Genomic DNA, 20627 nt, shown 5'->3' on the forward strand with positions numbered 1-20627 from the left:
GCCATTCACTACAGTTTATCTTTTCATATGATACCATTAAATAAGATTTTTTTCTGTATTCGTTACTGTTAGCAAATAATATTTTCTGTTTTCTTTTTCGTCATCTTAGTATCTTGAGTATCTTAAAATATTTTTTTCATGATAAATCTTTTTTTTTAATTTGAATTCCATTTTTATTTAAACACGTAGTTTGAAACATTAATTATTTCGAACATTAGTTAAGCTTGTTATTAATTATAACGTTAAATTTATAAGATCTCAACTCCCGACTAAAACACACAGTTTGAAACTTGAGTTATAAATTGAACTCGAGGCAAAACGATCTTTGCAGCAGTTTCCTTTATCAATTTACATTGTCAAATAATCCAAACGTGAAATCTAAATTATGATATTTTGACTTTCTTACTTTCTGCCCAATTTGTTTGGCTCCTTCTTTTTGGACAAGAAGACAAGAAGACAAGAAGAAGATAAAGAAATCCTTTCCATTCATTTTTTTTCAATAGAAATTTCGATAAATTCAATGATCCTTGGTTATTTACCTTCAAATTTTATTAAAATTAATTGTGACAAATTTTTTAACATTTCCTTTTTTCTTATTTATTTAAGATGGAAATAATTATTGCAATATTATTCTTTTCATTCGTATAAATCAAGAATGAATGTCAAGACTGATATGATTGAAAATTATATTAATACAACCAAAGTATAAATTAAAAAAATTTATATTTATAAATTGATTTAAAATAATAATTTTCTTTGTATATTTCTCTATTCTCTAATTAACTGTCTTTGCTTTAAATTGTAACACATTAAAATTTATAATTTACAATTTATAACTTAAAACAACGCGTTAAAATTATAATTTCATTTCCTTATTGCACACTTTAGCTTAATAAGATTCTCCAGGAAAACATCGGGATAAAAAGAAAAAGCAAACATCAAAGAGCAACGATATCTAGAATGAACCTTTGGCTCGACAGAGAGAAGGTTTGTATGTCGTAAAATTCATCCGCGAAACGAAAGTTTGAGCGTGGCCGTGGGTTCGAATAGTCCCAGGGTAAGAAAGTTTCGATGTAACTTTCCCGGTTAGACGAATCACCGCCACGTTCGGCGTCGGTTTCACGAGCTTCACCCTCCGCACCACTGATCAACTCAAGGGATCTGGTAATTAAACCCTCTCCAAACCATCTTATTCTTCGACTTCCCACGCGTCGTTTATTATATTAAAACGGAATCGTAGATTCCACGACGTGGCGCACTTAATTTCACGGCACCTCTCGTTATTCTACCGTAAAATACCGATGAACTTTACCGATCTGTGAAGATACTACCCTCGGATCGATGGATCCGAGGAGCAAAAGCTTCCAGAAAGTGTCGGCGAGGGAAGATAAATTAGCTGATGTAAGGGATGTTACGGAAATGGGGTGCAAGTATAAGAGTTGGGGACATGCGGATGATTGGAAAGTTATTTATTGAAAAAATAATTTTTTATTATTATTTAGTCATTTGTATTTGAAATTATTTATATTTATTGATCGAAGTAAAAAATACTTGTATATTATCGTATTATGCAAGGTATTCATTAATGGAATATCTTTGGAAGTCGAAAAGAAAATATAAATTGATGTGCATAAAAATGTAATGTAATGGTTGAAGTTTATTTATTAAATTATAACTAATTAAGTTTGCGTTAAATGAAGTAAAATGGAGATAAATGACAGTGCGACGAAGATAGAGTTACCTCCGCTTTATCTTCATTTCGTCCAATACGAATTTCAATTTCTTATAATTTAATAAATAACTGGTATTTTTATATATCTATAACTTTCATGATTGTTTTCAAGACGTTCTATGAATATGTTAATAGTGAATATTATTACATGTACTAAATAATTTTCCAATCGATCCAATAATTTAACAATTCGTAGATAAGTATCCTTTCTCGTTATATCGATATTTAATTATATCGATGTATGATTAATTTCTTTAATTTACTTCTATATGTGCCTAATGAACATATATTAGACAAACCTGTCCTTGCAACACACTCCAACAAAACAATAGGGAGCGGATACAATATGTAATTTGTACATTGAATCAGGAATAGATTCATTGCATTAGTATGAATCCATTCCTAAGTTCACAGCGAGGAATCTCTAGACGCAAGATGTTTAGCATACAATTTTGAACAATGGTAAACTAAGAGAATTGTGTTGTTGCTTGCACAATCAATTCAATTTAATCAGATTTAACATTGAATGGAGATGACGCCATTGCGTTAATTAAAAAGATTAGAATTTCATTTGAGATTTTAAATATTATATTTATAATATCTAGAATACTTTTTTTTTTTCGTTCCAAATTTTTTGTTCCAATTTGTCAGCCGTTTATTAAAGCGAGAATAGATTCGTTGCTGGACGCGCACGGTACAATATAAGCGAGAAACTTTTCTAATTTGCGTCGATACTTCATAACGAGATTCCGCCGCGTTAAATAACAGTTAATTATACGTAGTTTTTGCCGATATAACTGCACCTGATTTTTTTTCACGGGTTAAATAACAACGATAAGCTCCGAGCATAATTAAAACGAAGACAACTGTCCTTTATCTTTCTTCTCGTTGCTTCCGTTCCCGCATCTCTTGACACCAATCATGCGATTTATAATGCAACGAGAGAGATAAAAATGACAAAATATATATTCATCGCGACGAAATAATGGTAAAATTTGCTGGATCACGTTTCACCAGAGTGTTCTAACGAGTTGACAGATGATGAGATTGTAAAATAAATTTAAGCGTAAGAAGGAAACAACTATCCGTTTCTCTATAAAGAGTGTAATTAAACACTCTACGGTTTTATTGGTTTTCTCCGTGTTTGTTTCCTCATTACTTTAAAACATTCTCGCAATAAAATAGAATCTGGTCGAGGCTTGGCAATTTTGCAAACGATTCTTGAATTATATATAAGTTATAAAATTTTAATCTTAACAACATTTGACAATTATTCTAGATCGATAAAAAAAGAAATGCGATATTTCTATTTTTTTATTTGTGACACAGTCATGCTAGGATATATTGCAATTTTAAGAATTTGCAATTCATTATTTAATATTCTTTATTATTGAAATAATTTAATAATAATGAGAAATGTAATTAATAAATTGTAGACTCAACATCAAACAGATGTACAACTTTTGAGAATCTTTTTCTTTCTTATATTCGATTTAAAAATATTTTGTAGCCATTAAAATTATATATATAAGTGGTTATAGTTCTTTTTAAATATTTTTAATTTAAATATAATAATGTAACATAATTCCACAAGTAATGAACATAGGATCATCCCTTTCGGATCAGGTTTGCGCCCCAACTTTACAGACTTTAGACTAGGATAGACAGGTGTTCGAGGACTAATTGAACTGATTCGTCGTTTAAGTCAACATCCAAAGTTAGTCTCGAATGTAAATCCCAAAGCAGTAATAAATTGAGACGTTAATCCTGAAAGATCGAAAGTAATTCTAATTGCATAGAAGATGATGCTCAAGATTTAGCATACATTGTGATAACTTTTATCTCCATTTTTATTTTTTCCCCTGTTAAAATAAATTTTTACCTAACAAGGATGCAAAAGTAGTTAACTATAATTAAGGTTAAGTAAGTATAATTGCAATGTCGCGAATAATATATTTCTGGTTTCTTGAATGTACAATTTACACATTTTTAATGCGCATTTGCATACACCTACATCCCTCGTATCTATCTCAATTCCACTTCAACGATAAATAATTTCAATAACATCATAGAAACAAAAGATCCAATGCCTGATTCTTTATTTATCCTCGTAATTACTTCGAAACGATGCTGAAAAAGCTCGAGCTCCATTTCTCTCCTCGCATCACATTCCAGAAAATTAATTCACAAGCAGATGGTTAACCTTCTCCACCTTCAACATTCTTTCCCTGTTTCAAATGGGACAAAAATTCACCGGCAAAGTGACTTCGGTGAAAGGAAAAAACTTTTAAAAACTCCTTTGCGAAAAAGCTTTCGCCAGTAATAAAAATTCCTCTTGGTACAAATTCGCTCGAAGCGAATTGCGCGACAAAAATTTCTAAATGGAGAGGGGAGGCGGGAAGCGAAACACTCGAGAACGGAATTAAGGAGTTGTTCGACCGTGTTTCCATCATTGTCCCGCTTCACAGAATGAGAGGATGTGACGAGGGAATTTTACGGCGGATAAATCGGCGATAAATTCGGCGAGCACGCGATGGAACGTATGCAGAATGGTTGCTCGTCGTAGTTGGTGTTATCGAAAATGACGCGGCGACGTGACGTTGCCACTCGTTTTTCATGGAGGATCGATCCACGGTACGGGTGTAGTCGAATATCAACTCGCGATATATCCGCTCTTCTCTCTGTCTTGTTCCGCTCTTCGTCGCGCAGACGTGGTTGAAATTGCTTTTATACTTGTCAATTCCCTTTTTACTCCGGAGGACGCTTTGTCTCTGATGCTGGCTTCAAAGGTTTTTGTTATCGTTTATGAGATGTTGGAAATCTTACTTTATGCGCGATTATCTTGAATGTTTAATCTAAAAGCTGGATTATGTTTAGAGTTTATTTGAATCGCTTTAGGATCGCCTTTAGGAATCTCGAAGAGATTTTGCTGATGAATTTTTTTTTTTTTTAATTTGACTGATTGGATGGACGATTGAGTACGATGAAGTAGAAATATAATGAATGAATAAAAAAGTAGGTTCAATTTAATTTTCAAAATGGAACGTGTGACTCTATTTCCGATCCAAATATTGAAATTCCATATCATAATAAGCCTCGTATAAATGGTATGAGAAAAATTGTAATTCTATAATTCTTACTAAAGAACTCAGTTTGGGATATATTGTCTATCCTTATTATATTTAAAAAATGAAATAGATCTTTATTTAAATTTTCAAATTATTAATTGTTAATTAATGTTAATCAGAATTTATATAAATATTCGCAATCTACTTGTCAATCTATAGTTTTTGAATGGAAAAAATAGAAATACATTTAAATTTAATTGTTTAAAATTCAATAAGATTTTGTATAAGTTTTGTTTGAAAAAATTTCCAGTGTATTTATTTGAATAGTCTATATTTTATATAGAATTTCTAAGATTAGGATTATCTAAATTTCTTCACCTCGCTTAATTGTACTTTCTTTTATTTTCTAACTTTTATTTTCCAACTTCTTTTGTTACACCTGGGAGTAAATTGAGAACAATGAGAAAAGAATATATATTGTACGTATATACTTCGAAAGACGTAAAACATACGCTGTTATGCGCTTTTTTTCTCAGTTGTTTACTTCCCTTTCTGTTGCACGGTTAGAGAAAAGTCTTCGAAACAAGAGTCAAAATAGTGCAAAGTTCACTTGCACTGCATTCTCAATTGTAGAATTAACGAAGAAATACGTCTAAATTCTAAATTATCCTCGTTTTATTCGTTGGTTTATAATTATGATTATTTAATTCAAATTTTTTGGAAATTTATTCTAAAATTTCATCTATCTTTTTTCTACGAAAAGAATATTTAACGTATTTTAAAATGAAACATTTAGCAAGAAAGAAATTTAAAAAAAGCAATACGGATGTGAAATTTTGAAAAATTATAAATTTACGAATGGTTTATTTTTTCACGAAACTTTAGTGTAATAACATGTATGATTTGATACATATTCTTGGGTCGTGTATCCAAATATTGGTTCATGTATCCAAATATAGGACATTTGTGAAAATCTTGGTTATATCACTATCTCATCTTTTATACGAGATTATTCGTGACAAGAGTTTTCTATGGTACGTAAAATCTCAGAAAAATTCGAATTATCTTCAATAAAAACTGAAAGTTTCTATCCCTTGTTGGACACAGAATCACAAAATTCTATAAAAATACATTAACATAAAAATTGTTAATAATTAAAACCTCTCATGTTATAAATTAAATATAAAACGACACTTAATTCTTTATATCCCAAATTATTTCTTATTTCGTTATGTTGAAATTAAATATGAAAATTATTTACCGTTTTAATGTTGTGCAATATTATTAAATATATTAAGAAAATTTTGGCAAATAATTGATGAACAATATAAAAAAAAATTGTCAAGAATTTTATTACTATTTAATTTTTATGAAAAAAATATATATATTATGTATTTTAAAATTATAATGAATAATGAAAAATTTATGTAAATTAAAATGAAACTATGTGCATTTATTTATAAATTTCAAGTCTATAATCTGTTCTTCTATCTATCTTTTCAAAACATATATAAGAAAATAAAATTTTTCAAGAACCAAATTTCTAATTTCATTTACTAAATTAAAGGAACTTTTAGGTATTAAAATAGATATTCATTATCTATATTACAAGAAAAAGAAATTAAATAAGAAGAACATCATGATAAAAAGTACCAATTATAATCCCCCCTTTTCATTTTTAAACAGTGTCTCTACTCCAAAAAAATTCTTATTTAAAAAAGACAATAAAATGTTTTCAAAAAGATATAACTAAAAATAGCAAACGATAATTGATCTGATTTAATGAACAACACTCGTTATCCTAAATTAATAACACAATGATTGATATTCTTCGACCTCCCCCCGCCCATAGAAACGGAAGAATGTTAGGAAACGCGACTTACCTTGCAATCGAGTGATGTTCTTCGTCACTTTGTGCCCGTTAACGAGCTGCCCCCGCAAATAGATCCTCTCGCGATGACGCTGATAATTGCCGATAACGATCGTGGTCGTCACCAGCACGAGAAACAACTTCGGCCCCCAGGCCGGTCTCATCGACATCGTCCACCGGTTTTCGCATCCCCCGAAGCTTCTTATATTCCGCGACGTCTGTTGATTTTACCGGGCCACCGCGGAACACCGTCTCTGAAATCCAAACACCGATGAAAGTCCACGGTGGCCACACTCTTTCTTCAACGGTTCAAGAGGAAAATTCCCGAATATCCCGATGAATACGCGATACCGTCAAAATGCCGACAGTTTGTGTACACTGTCGGGTAACTTGGTTTAAAATTGATGTTTGCTGCTTCCAACGTGTTTGCCAACTGATGTTCATGGGCGAACGGATTCGATAAAGGGTTCGATCTTGACGAAGTTCGGTCGAGATGATTATTTGGGATAAATGGGGGCAATTATTTTCGATACAGATATATCAATTCGTGATCAAGCGTTCGTGCAGTATTGACATGCTCGCGTAATTATTTCTAATCGTTTTATTCTTGCGTAGGTTAGTTAAGATCAGTGGCGATTACAATAGAGTTGATACAGAGAGATTTTGAAGATTTGAAAACAGAAATTCAGATCATAAACGAGAATATGTTCGCTATCGATGATCAACGTATCTATAGCAAAAAATGCGATTATCGATGGAAGTCTATTAGAACATAGAGGTCTTTATTTTATCTATCTAAACGTTGCAATAATACAGACAATCGTATAATTCGTAATAGAATTGTCGAGAATGTAATAATAACTTCGATTGCGAAAGAGAAATGTATTTGACGTATGATTTAGTTCTCGTTGTTCGCAGTCATAGTTCTATATACATCCCGCGATAAATGTGAATTATCGGAAGAAAGACTGTAACATCGAGCTATATCGAAATGGACCGTATCAAATCCAGATATATATTGTTCCACGAATATTTTCTCGAAACTGTATATGCATGTAAAAAAAAATTTTTTTTTTGCATCAACAAACATATTTAACAAAATATTTAAAAAACACGTAATAAACATCATTATATAGTGCATTTTTTATAAATATATATATATTTTTTTTATTCAAAAAGAATTATAGTTAAGTTTCAAATAAGAAAACAACAATGTTTCTTTTATTTCGTTCAATGCATCTGTAAAATTTCAGCAACACTGTTCGCAATCTACTTGCACACTCACACTCTCTTGCCATTTCTATTTCTTAAGCGAGATAAACACGTATTTGTTGTGATATTTAGAAAACACGAATGCAATTTCGCTACCGTATTTTGAATCGAATTTCCACAGCTTCGAGTGTGTGTACACACATACACGCGCGCGCAAAGAGGTAGAAGAATATTCAAAGGCGTCAGAGGGGAAAAACGATGTATCCGATTTCGATAAAAATAATTCTGAAAGAAACGCGTTATCAAGTAGCTGTATAAAATATCGTTTGGGGAGGAAACATCCGGTTATAGCAGAACGATTTTTCGCGCGTGTGCAAATACGCGTCAAAGTCTCCTTTCGAAAAGCTTTGCGCGATCATCCGGGGCCCGACAGAGATAGACAGAGAGAATGGACGGTGGAGGAAAAGAGAGGTGGAAGCTATTCTAACGGAGATGTGATCAAAGTACGAATGCGCGCCATTGCATGCATCCTGCACAGATGCATGGCAACAGAACATTCGGCAACCCGACCGAGAATGATCTATTCAAGCATCCAGGTCGCCGGCATATCTCCTTTCATCCCCGTGTATCTCGAAAAATTTGCTGGAACTCGATGCGCAACCTGACCAAAGATCGGCGAGAAATTCACCGAGCAAGGAGCCAACCTATTCTTCCTATTGACACGGTAGCAGTTTGCGAGAAAGGATCAAGGCATCAGTGGTGAATGTGTGTTTATTTTGTCGTCGCGTTAAATTAGGTATTCATAATTGGGAAAGTGTTAAGGTGATTAAGAATTAGTGCACGATGTAAGATGTTTAGTCATTATAACTTAGATTCATTGACCATTTTGAAAATCATTAAATATTTTTTAGGAAGCTATTTACTTATCAAGTCGTTTATTTATTTTTAATATTAATTATATTGATATATTTTTCAAGATTATCATGGAAATTCTCTCGTTAATTAATTTAAAGACAGTATAGTTTTGCAACCATGAAAACCATACTGATAAATTTTCATTTATCTAATATCATTACAAGAGTTAAGAAACATTGTCGTGATATAGTTAATATGGCTATAAAAATTACTGAATTTTTTCGTTAATGGTTTAAATGGTATCATCTATAATATTATAATAGCATATAATTAAAAGTAAATGAAGTCTAATTTCCAAAATGAAATTAATAATCTCATTTCTAGTGCTATACCACGTTTCAGTAAGTCTCTTGTAAATGGTATCAGAAAAATTGTAATGTTGAAATTTACATAAAAATTACTTTAGGAACATAATATCCCATTAGTCTCGAAAGGGTTAACCATTGTATTAATTTTTATTACATCATCGACCAGATGAAAGACAGGGAAATAAAAAGCGAATCACCTTAATGAGTCTCGCAAAAAGTGCCCCGACTGATGATATAAATTTAGTAACCTACCTGGATCCCGACCACACAGATCCTTGAGTTTCTTATCCATTCAATTACGTTCGCAAACTCGACTTCCTTTCTTTCATCGCTGAATGGATCGATAGAGTGGAAACCGGATAATAAGACGAACAATTGATTAAAAATTTAATAACGTGTCTTGTCTTAGAAACGGCAATTTACATTCTAGCCGTGAACTATCGATCATCAAAATCATCGATTCTTCAAATGTCATATAATATTCGTTCAAATGTCACCAACTCGAAATATCTCTGACTGAATGTTGCACTCTTGATCTGTATTTGACCAACGGCACTACCAGAATAACAAGCAACCGATTCGAGAATGCTGAATGTCGTCAGTTGTTGAGTAGTATCATTATTATCCTCGATAACGAGAATAAATATTTCTATTCAAAAAATTTTTTGCTTTGTAGAAAATTAAATATTTATCTGGTTTTACTTTAAAACACTTTTTCGAAAATATATATATAGATTCTAGAAGATAACATTTGATTATTTTCTAATTAAAAAATATAGATTAGCCAATAATCAGACGTGGAAGAAGAATTTATTTTTTTAGTCGAACAAAGTGATAAAGATCAATCATGATGAAAGAAGTAAAATAGATTCGTTATGGTCAAACAAGTAGTATAAGCCTACCAATAATCAGATAAATACTTGACTGAACAAGTAGTAAAGAAGAAGTAATTCAATTATTGTTGAAAGAAGTAAAATAAATTCGATATAATTAAATAAACACGTATCAGACAAGAGAAATAAAATAATTATGATCAAACAAATATATGTATATTAACATAGATCAATTTGACAAGTAGAACAGACTATTCAAGAAAAATGTAACTATCATGATCCATCAAATAATACAGATAGACAATTGTCAAAATAAAGCAATCACAGCTAGATAAAAGTGAAATAGATCGATTAAAAGACCAAATAAATATAATAGACGAAATTTTAACTTTTCTTACAGCGTTTATAAATTCAAATTGTAAGTTTGAAAAAATTTCTTAAATTATATTTTAAAATATTTCTTTAGAATCGATATAAATGTCATCGTGAATTGTTGCATAAGCATTTGATGAGCTACAATTACGTTTCCAGTAGTATATGGCATGATTACAGATCCATGACCTGACACGCACAGTCATGATCCTAACCAAACTGCAACACTTTGATCTAATTTCTGACAACCATTCGTGTAGCGGAATTCCCAGATCGCAATACAGATAACAAAGATCAGATACAGGATAACAAAACAATATCAAAAGATATCTACTTTAAACATATATCTAAATAAATTTAAATTATTTAGTACAATATATCTTATTGTTTCAAAAATATCTGTTACAAAAATATATAATTTTCATTTCTGACATATCTTAATTTCATTATTTTCACAAAATGATATAATAATATTCTCATATGTCAAGAGAATATCGGCAAAATATTTGATTTTTATTTCATTACATTTTAATTTTCACATTATCACAATTTTAATTTTAATATTTTAATTTTTAATTATATTCTAATTACATTTTAATTTTCATATTATCACATTTTTCTTTATAACGTAATTTTTACATTTTAATCCAATGTAATTTTCAGAACTACATCACCAATTTATCTCTTCTTTTACTATTAATTTGAACAAAAGTGTCGAAGCTTCAGAAATAGGGAATTTCATTGGTAAGTAGAGCCGATTCGTGGTTCAAGAGATCAATTCGTTTCACAGTTTGCAAAAGACTTAGTGTTCCAAGGTATGTGGATTTCAGAACAATGCAAGAGAATAATGGGAAAGGGGATAACGATCGAGTCTTTTTCATGCATATTTTATACTTTACTGAATGGAATTTCCACTGAGAAAGCGTAAACGTATGAGTCGGATTTTCTTTTATTATTTTGTCTCGAATCAAATTTTTTCTCGAATAAATTTCGTAAATAAATAAAATAATTCAAAATATTGTAATTATTGTGATAATTTGGAAATTAAAAGTGATGAGTTCCTATGAAGTATGAACTGAGATAAAGTTAATTTATTTTTTTTTCAAATGTTTTCAATTTGATTAAAGTATTCTTTGCAAAAGAATTAAAAAATTTACATACAAAAATAATATTTTAATTAAAAGTTCGAGTTAATTAAAAATTCGAGTATTATTACCGACAAATATATAAAATACAATGAAAGGAACGTAAAATGTACACAAGCTGCGATATAAAAACGTCAAATAAACGTTCAGTTTTTGTAAGCCAGTAATTAGTCATCTTGGCTTAATATGGTTTTGATGAAATATGTAAATAAAAAGAAATACGTAGAAAAAAAAGATATTTCATTTCTTCCTTTTATTCTCACGAATAATATTCGACAATATTCCCCAAAATTAAAAAATGAATATTCAAATATTAAAAGTGATATATGCTTATAGAATTTATAATAAAGCGATCGAAGGATAAACAACACATAATAATAAATATTAATAGTAAATTTCTTTTCCAATCGCTTTTTATTAATAACAATAATTTTTATTAATTATGATTACTTATTTAAATAAATCATTCTTTGGTGTGTGTTATACCATACTTTTCAAATAAATTTGAATAATTTAATTTATCAAATCTTCATATTTTCAAATATAACAACAAAGATGCAATGAATTATAATGAATTAGTCATAACTTCTAAATCCATTTGAAAAATTCCATATAAATTTAATAAAATCTTTCTGGAATATCCTCAACTCTTTTTTTTTTTTTATCGAATTTTCTTTACTCCCTTCGACGATATAATTAAACAATTACTTCCTGTGTTGAAAAGAAGAATTAAGGGAAAGATTGACAAACTTAATTCATAATTTAAAATGTAAAACGCGTAATAGTAAGAAACCGATCTTGTTGTCTCCGCGAGGCGCCTGCGTGTATGTTTCTCTAGTGGAAACACGGAACAATTAGAGAGTTGGTCTGGAAAAAGGGATTACAAGTGGAAACGGAATGAGAACGTGACGTGGAGTTGAAATTAGACAAACGGTAAACGGTACCGTAAGCTGATAGAAAGGGGCAGTAAAAAAAAGAAAAAAAAAAGGAGGTCAGAAAGTAATAGAGAATGAAGTTTGAGGATAGGTGTGGAAGAATTAATGAAAATATGGAAAAAATAATTATTAACGAAACAATAAAAGAATCATGATGAAAATGATTTTTGTGAACGCATTATATGAATATATTTTTGGAATATAGAAAAGAGTATTCGAATATTTTTAACTAATGTTCCAAAAAAAATTTTAATTTTGACAATTAAATGATATTCACATGATGTTCATTGGTATACAATTTTTATTTTTATAAGTATTATTATTCTTGTAAAGTTATAGATGATTGATCGAATATTGATTGTTTTCCTTGCAAAAAAAAAATAAATAAATAAATTAGCGAAATAGATTTAAAAATATTACAAGAAATTTTTAATAATGTAAAAATTTTATCGAAGTGAAAAACTTTCAATTTGGAAATAAACATGAAATAAAGTTAATAAATTTTAATAATAGAAATTTATATGCAAAAAATACTATTAAAAAGATTTAAAAAAAAATTAGAATATATTGAAGGAATTGGTAAAAGGGAATTGCGAATAAAAATGAAAGAGTGAAATAAAAGAAAAACTGAAGAGGAAAAAGAAATAAAGAAACGGGAAGGATGAGGTTAATGCTAACAGGATGGAATTTGGTTGTGAGAATCACCTCGATGAATGAACTTTTCCAGTTTCTATGGGATCCACCTGCAACCACTGGTAGTAAACCGAAAACCACGACTCTTCCACACGAACAACCGTGCGCCGCATGGTTTTCATCTTAAAATATGCGTGCGCCTGGTTTGCTTTGTTAGTCAGTTGGACTATTGTGTCCGCATAATAAAATAAATGCATTTGCAATGCAAAGTTTATCATCTTCGTATAAGCGAACTAAACTCACGTTAGATGGTCTTTGAGGATACGATTAGAATTGAAATATCTTTTGAATAAATTTGAGCATTGATATTTGCAGCACATAAAATTCAAATAAAAAATTAAAATTGGTATAATTTTTACTGATTTTCCAAATAAATATTGTTAAAAGGAATAATTTTGAGATTTGAAGAAAAATTAAATAATTGAATTAATATTAATCTATCTTATTTTAATTTTCTCTATATTAAATAGAAGAAAAAAACTCTCAAAAATATAAGATGTTCTAATTTTTTGATCAGCAGTATAGACATATGTACAGTATATATCAAGTGTGTAAAAATAGAAAATTTTTACAAAATGAACTTGTACTACTGTGTCCAGGAAATATTCGTGAAAAGATAAAAAATTAGTCTCACTTGTTTGTGTGAATAAAGCACGGAGCGTAAATACGCATATGCAAAATAGTTTGTATAACGAGAAAAATGGAGATAAAAAGGTGTTGAATAATTTTTTCAGACCTCACGTTCACGGGGGAAATCTTGCTTTGCAAGCGCATCGCCGAAAGAGCCGAGAATAAGGGAGCAACAGCCGTTCTAATTACATTAATTAACTTCATGCTTTAAAGATTAATCCGGGCAAATTAGTATGGCAAACTAGTGCACTCGAGCCGAACACCCGCCACGTGTTGCCGCAAATCTTTAACACGAGATACTCAAAAATTAAAGACACTACAAGAGTTCTTGGGAATCTTGAATATTGAAAACAAAGTAAGAATTTTCCGACTGAAATTGAAAAACTTACGCGCCTATGATAAGAATCTCTTGATAAGGGAAATTTTTAATTTCGAAGCAACGTTAGATCAGGCGTTTTTTTCTTCTCGAAGGATGGAGCCCGATAATATCATTTTTCTCGATTACATCCTTTTAAATCATCTCGACGCGTAATAAATAGCTGATACTTGAAATTCGAGTGAGGGATTATTAAAAAAAATTGCATTTTCTATCGTGTCATATACGAAGCGATAAATTCATTTTTAAAATAAGTTATTTGATTATGTCAATTGTCATGATTAAATGATAGAATCAAGCGAATCAAATAAAATTTCAATAATAGGTTATTGAAAATTTTAACTATCACATTATGTGTAAAGCAAACAATTGATTTTTTATTAGCAAATAAATGCATATTCATAATTAAACAAATATAAAATTTAAAAAAAATCCACGAATACTATCTTTTAGCAAAATTCATGCTTTCTCTGCACTATTTTTACGATGAAATGGTAAATACAATTCACGTAAATATGCGTGGATGTAGGAAGACAGATATCTAATAGAAATAGTATTTGGGACATTAAAAGATTTTAGTCAGAGTAATGGAGTATGGTCTTTTCGGATTTGAGAATATTGTGCAAATCTTGTTTCGTAATGATATTTATGACGAGCTTTATCTCTCTGAGAGGGAAATCGCAACGCAAGCGAAAACGGGGCTTAAGCGATACTGGAAGCTTTCTGGACTTGAAATGAAATGGCAAATAGGATCGTTAATGTGGAGTTACGACGTATAATAAAATGTATAATTGTAGAAATATTGAAAGGTGAAATAAAATTAAGGATTATATAATAAGATTATATAGTATAGTGATATATACATTAAATATCTTTTAAGATTTTAAAGATATTTAATAAAATTGTAATATTCTAACAATAATAAATTAATTATAGAAAAGACAGCTGTGAAATGAATTTATAATTTTGATTCTTATGCAATAATACATAGCACATACATTTTTTTGAATTACTTGTTATAGTACAAAAATTGTTTACGACAATCATTAATTCTTATTAAAATTTTGCTTTTATTTCTTGATTTAAAAGAAATTAAAAAAAGAGTGAAGAGTATTCTATAAAAAAAAATTCATAAGATTTTATAAGAATCACAAAATTACAGTTTATAAAATATATTTTATATGAAAAATATATGAACGATATACGCTTCTCTTTTTTTTTTAATTATCTCAAAATTTCATATGTGAAAAAAAATCTCATATTATCTTCTCTTAGTATTACTTATTTTCGTAAAATAATGTAAAATACCAAATTTAATAAAATTTATCAGTAGTTCATTTTAATTAATACGAATTAAGATTTGCTTAAGCTTAAGCTTCTACATATGGCGCATATCTGTGTATGCCATGGCAAGATAATTATTATAAAACTTCGTTATTCGTATACTGCAAAATAATCAGAATTATATGGTTAAATCATCGGCCCGTAAACAACATCAAATTACACTTAAAAATATATTTTGTTTAATTATTCTGACGTGTAAAACCACATATATTCCAAACAAAAATACATATTTCCAAAACTCGGATAAATTAAATGTATGGAAGTAAGTTACAATATATATAACATAGTGATTATAGAGAAATATTAATAACTCATTATTGGCTACTCAGATTTGGAAATCTGATAATCATCATTACAGTGTTATAGAACTCTGATGCTGCATGTTGCATGATACCTATACACATTTCAAACACAATGGATCCAATTCATACTATCACATTGCCCAAATTTGATGTTATCCTGATATCATCGTGGGAAATTCAATACTCATGATCATGAAATTACCTTCTTGTTACCATAGAATAATGATGTTAATAACTTTAAGAAACCAGATCTTACTTATTCATCAGATGCATCATGATCATGTATCTTTTATGATATGTAAGATTGAAATCATGAAAAATGTATATATAATGTACATATAAATCAGATTCTCTGACAGAGACATCTTGATATTTATCTTTGATATTTTCAGAGATATTTTTCAATCAAATTACTAGCTACGAAACATTTGGAATTCGTAAGGATTAGTCTTTATCATTTTATCATTATGGCTTTTGGAAATTGTTCAAATTGAATTCTTAAATATTAGATAAAGAAGTATAAGTTTCCAAATTGTTCCGTAATGTTCTGAATTAATCATTTTTTTTGGTTTCTTTAATCCCAAAATTGTAGATCAAATGTTAATGAATGCGCGCGAATGATTTGTATTGATTTTAGAATTCTGAATTTAACATAGTTTTGATCAAAATTCCGTAGTTTCTATATTTTAATTGTTGCAGTTTCTCGATGTCTGGTGATCTTTTGGGTCATCTCGTGTTGTTCGTATCGCATTACGTGACTTTTGGGTGGATTTCTCGCCCTGATTCAGTTGTTCATTGAACTTGTGATTAATATGGGTTGCAGAAGTGCAGTTAAGTTTATCTTTATTTATCCATAACATTCTCTCTTCATAAATGAAATGTTTTTCAAATTTCGATACCGAAAATATTGTTCTTATAATAATTAAACTTGGCATAATTGATAGAAATTGATCAAGATTATAAATAATATAAAGAAAAATTTTAATAAACAAAAATATTTTCTTCTTGTTCATATCTTTTTACAAAGCTTTAATATTTAATTATTAATTGTTGCTATATGAACTTATAATAATTTATATTTATAATATATATATAATTTAACATTATTTATATTATATTGTATGTTTATTAGTAAGTTTCATATAATGAATCTTCTTTGCGTTTGCCTTGAAAACGACAATAGTGGATTCATTAATGGTAAAGCACAGATATAATCGAATGTCACCATCTTCGTTGGACAGACTCGCTAAAGAGTCGCTGTTATAGCTTTACAAGAACCAACTAACCCAGTCTTTCTCATGAAACTATTGAATCAGAACAATTAACAATGGGTGGATCGAGATAAGGATCAGTATTATCATAACAATAATAGAAAACAGATTTTAGTCGAGATTTCAAAACTGTATAATAATTCGATAAGTGAAAGTCCGGTATACTATCATAATCCACAAGAAATTGAAAATTTGATATCTATTTATATAATTTGAATTTATCTACGTACAAATTTTAATCATATGAAATCAATATCAATCAATACGAAAAAAAATGTATAAAATATATTAATGAAATTGTCACGTAGTTGTTTATTTTCCTTCCAAATAATGAGCAATTTACTTCGCATGAAAAATATTGGCAACTAGTAGTAGAATGAACCGAGTACGTTGATGGTCTGATTGCCTACGCTCATTTTCAGTGGAAAATTAAATTCCATATAGCTTGAGGAACAAGCACTAACCAATACGTATATTTGCATATATAGGAACCACTATTGCAATCAAGAGTTTAAAAAAAGTAATGAAGAATGAAATTGCCTTCGGAAATGAATGAGAAAGATAGTGGAACGAGGTTAAGAGGAAAATTTTGCTGCAACTCGAGCTGAGATTCTCTCGTAAAACCTGACATTATTCGTAAATGTAACGCGAGTTTTTTCTTAGTTGCATTCTTCCAGGGCATCGTTAAGACACCGCATACAAGAATGCGAGTTGTTGCAAAAAAAGAATCGATCAACAGGAAAATGTCTCTGTGATAAAACAGTGTGGTTTGATAGTCCTTTTTTCTTTCGAATGATGCTTGTTGAGCGAATCTTTAGGAGCGAGCCACATATCTAGCTAGTAGATGTAAAGCAGAAAAGCGGTTCCTTCTATTTTATGCATAGTCTACATGAAATTTTTGTAAGCCTGCGTGATACATACGGAATTATAAATGAAGTAAATATGATTTTAAAAGAAAAAATAAATTTTTTAAATTCTAAATAACAAATAAATTAAATTGAAATAAAATATATATACAATTTATAATTTGGGAATTTGTTTTCATTTTCTAAAAGAATTTTAAGAAAAATGAATTTTAATTGAATATTTTTCATGCTCTAAATAGTTCTAATATTATTTTCTGTTGAATGTTTTAATTTTATACATTTTTATTTAAAAGAAATAAAAATAAATTTTTAAATTTTAAAGAAATTTAAAATTTAAATTTCATCAAATATCTGTATGATGACGAAAAGTTTTATTTAACTATTTTCGTAGAAATTGATTTTTTTTTTAACAAAAAATGCTAGATATAAATATTCATATTATTTTTAATAGTCAATTTTTCTCCTAAATACAAAGTTCAATTATTTTAAAACGTTCATTAATAAAAATTCAATTATACTTCTCATCATTCGTGACAGGAAAATAAATATTTCAATCTAATATGAAATTCTGTTTAAAACATGTAAAGTATGAAATATGGAAGCTCTGTTTTAATCGACCTGTATATAAAACTTATTTAACATAAAATGTACAAATTTATAAATATTTCAGAATTCAAATATTATTCGATGCAATATATGAGACTTCGTATATTAAAAATTAATCTTCCCCTGTCACAAAACGTTCTGAAATTACGCAAGAAAGATTATTTGGAACGAATAAAACGATATCATGTCAGCATGAAATAAAATCCAAATGAAAATTAAAATACATTTTGTAATGCGGTTAACGAGTATTGATTATGCGATACAATCGAGTATTTTACAATTAAATAAAAATCTATATTTTGCAATTGACTAATAATTGATAAACTAAAAGTATTGGATTGACGCGCGCGCAAAAAAAAAAAAAAATTATAACAACTATCGAAAATGGTTAAGTGTTTTTGAAGCAGAAGTTAAAACGCATTTCAAGTAAGTTGAAAAATTGTTCGTTTCGCGTTCGAAATATTTTATTCTATCAACCGGAATGTAGCGACACGAAACGAGGCCTTTACGAATACAAATTGTTCCGAGAGCTTAATTTTAATTTCGAACGAAGTATTTGCAATTTATTCCGTGCTCGTTCAATTATTCATCGCCATTACAGCTCTGTCCTTTACGAGTTAACGTATTACACATTTGTTCGCGTAGCAAACTCAATAAAGTCCTACAAATATTTGTCGAAAAACGTTTGGTCGAAACCAGACATCTTTCGAATGCTCGCGATCATCTACGTTTGGAGAATCTTATAAAGAGGAAATATCGTCCAAGCGAACTTAAAATTTATACTTTAAATAAAAAAAATAAGGACAGTAAATCAAAAGAATTTAAATCCAATGTAAAAAGATAATATGTTTCCACTGTACAATATATACACTGTTCAATATTCCGTATTTTTTCACGAATTGGAACGCTAGATGGTGCTACTATATTCACGCCATCTTAATGAATATGAATTTTATATTTATATCCTATATTTTCGTATTTTTATTTCGAAAGAACGTTAAGTTTTTAACATTTTTTTCTACCAAAGCTTCCAATTATGCTAAGATTTTGCTTCCTAGAGCAGAGTTCAAAAAAATTTTAAAAAGTAGAAAGGAAAAAATTGGTCCTCTCCGCCGACCAAGAAATTACCACCTGCTATGCGTCTATCACCTTTCTTCTCTTTCTCTTGACATTTCCCAAGACACCGTGGACACGATAAATTTTTAAACGAGAACTCACTGAAACCGTTCTGCACTTCCTCAACGTTGAAATATCGCAAAGACGGTTACGTGAAAGTAAAGGGGACGACAAGAAGAAACTTTTTCACTATCTCATCGCATGAAATAGACGCGCTCCAATGGGGAATCATTGGCATTTTAACTTGAAGGACGTGGCGGGATTTAAAATTGATAAGAGTTACAGAAAAGAATGAAACTAACTAGGATGAAGTGTTGAACTTGGCGAGACTAGATACTGATGAGCGAAAATGCAAATGTAGAAATATCACGAAGCAAAGAGCATATTATCCTATTATTTCGACTTACACGATAACTCACATACGATCTTTCGTAATGATGATTTTCCCTTTCTTGACAAATTATTTCCTCTGCTCAATTAATTATAAAATAAATAAACAAAATGGCGATATAGTGGATCGAATAAAGAATGCGCGTGGAGTGTCGAAACAGACGAGTATGCAGTTGCCTCGCTGTTCCGGATAAATTCGAGAAGAACAAGTTTGAAAAGTAATCGAGAAACTCGAGAAAGTTCGAGAGGAATGAAAATTTCCAAAAGGTGTACTATTATCGATGATACGTGTTTTATTACATTGATCAAAGACATCATCTCTATCTATCTCTGAAACTTCTGAAAAGAAAGCATCATTTTGATTAATATATTTCTAATGAAACTTGTTTGAAAATATGCAACTTATAGAACTAGTATCAATATTATTATTCACAGTAGTATTCACAATATTAAGTTGTGAATCGTTTCTGAAAAAGAATTGAAACTTTCAAGAAAAATGTGAATTAAAGTCAATTAAAGATTCAACGCCCTTGTATTGTTGGCAGGACACGGTGAAAATGGAACAATAGTTACCTTTTCTTTTCCTAATGTGCACGCGAATGTTTGCCTTTACAGAAAGAACTTTGTAATGGAAATATCTTTT

The 20627-nt window shown here is 29.6% G+C and overlaps 1 protein-coding gene across 2 annotated transcripts in view; it reads right to left on the reverse strand.

Annotated features, from left to right (window-relative positions):
- LOC409701 (zwei Ig domain protein zig-8) overlaps positions 1-20627 on the reverse strand; it is an 83822-nt gene that overhangs the window by 43377 nt on the left and 19818 nt on the right. For both annotated transcript variants that reach the window (XM_006568491.3, XM_393199.6), the window contains exon 2: positions 6684-6924. In XM_006568491.3, the coding sequence (XP_006568554.1) occupies positions 6684-6840 (157 nt within the window). In that variant the 5' untranslated portion in view covers positions 6841-6924. The remainder of the gene's footprint in view (positions 1-6683; positions 6925-20627) is intronic.

The sequence above is a fragment of the Apis mellifera genome, linkage group LG1 (assembly GCF_003254395.2).
Source record: "Apis mellifera strain DH4 linkage group LG1, Amel_HAv3.1, whole genome shotgun sequence".
NCBI lineage: Eukaryota > Metazoa > Arthropoda > Insecta > Hymenoptera > Apidae > Apis > Apis mellifera.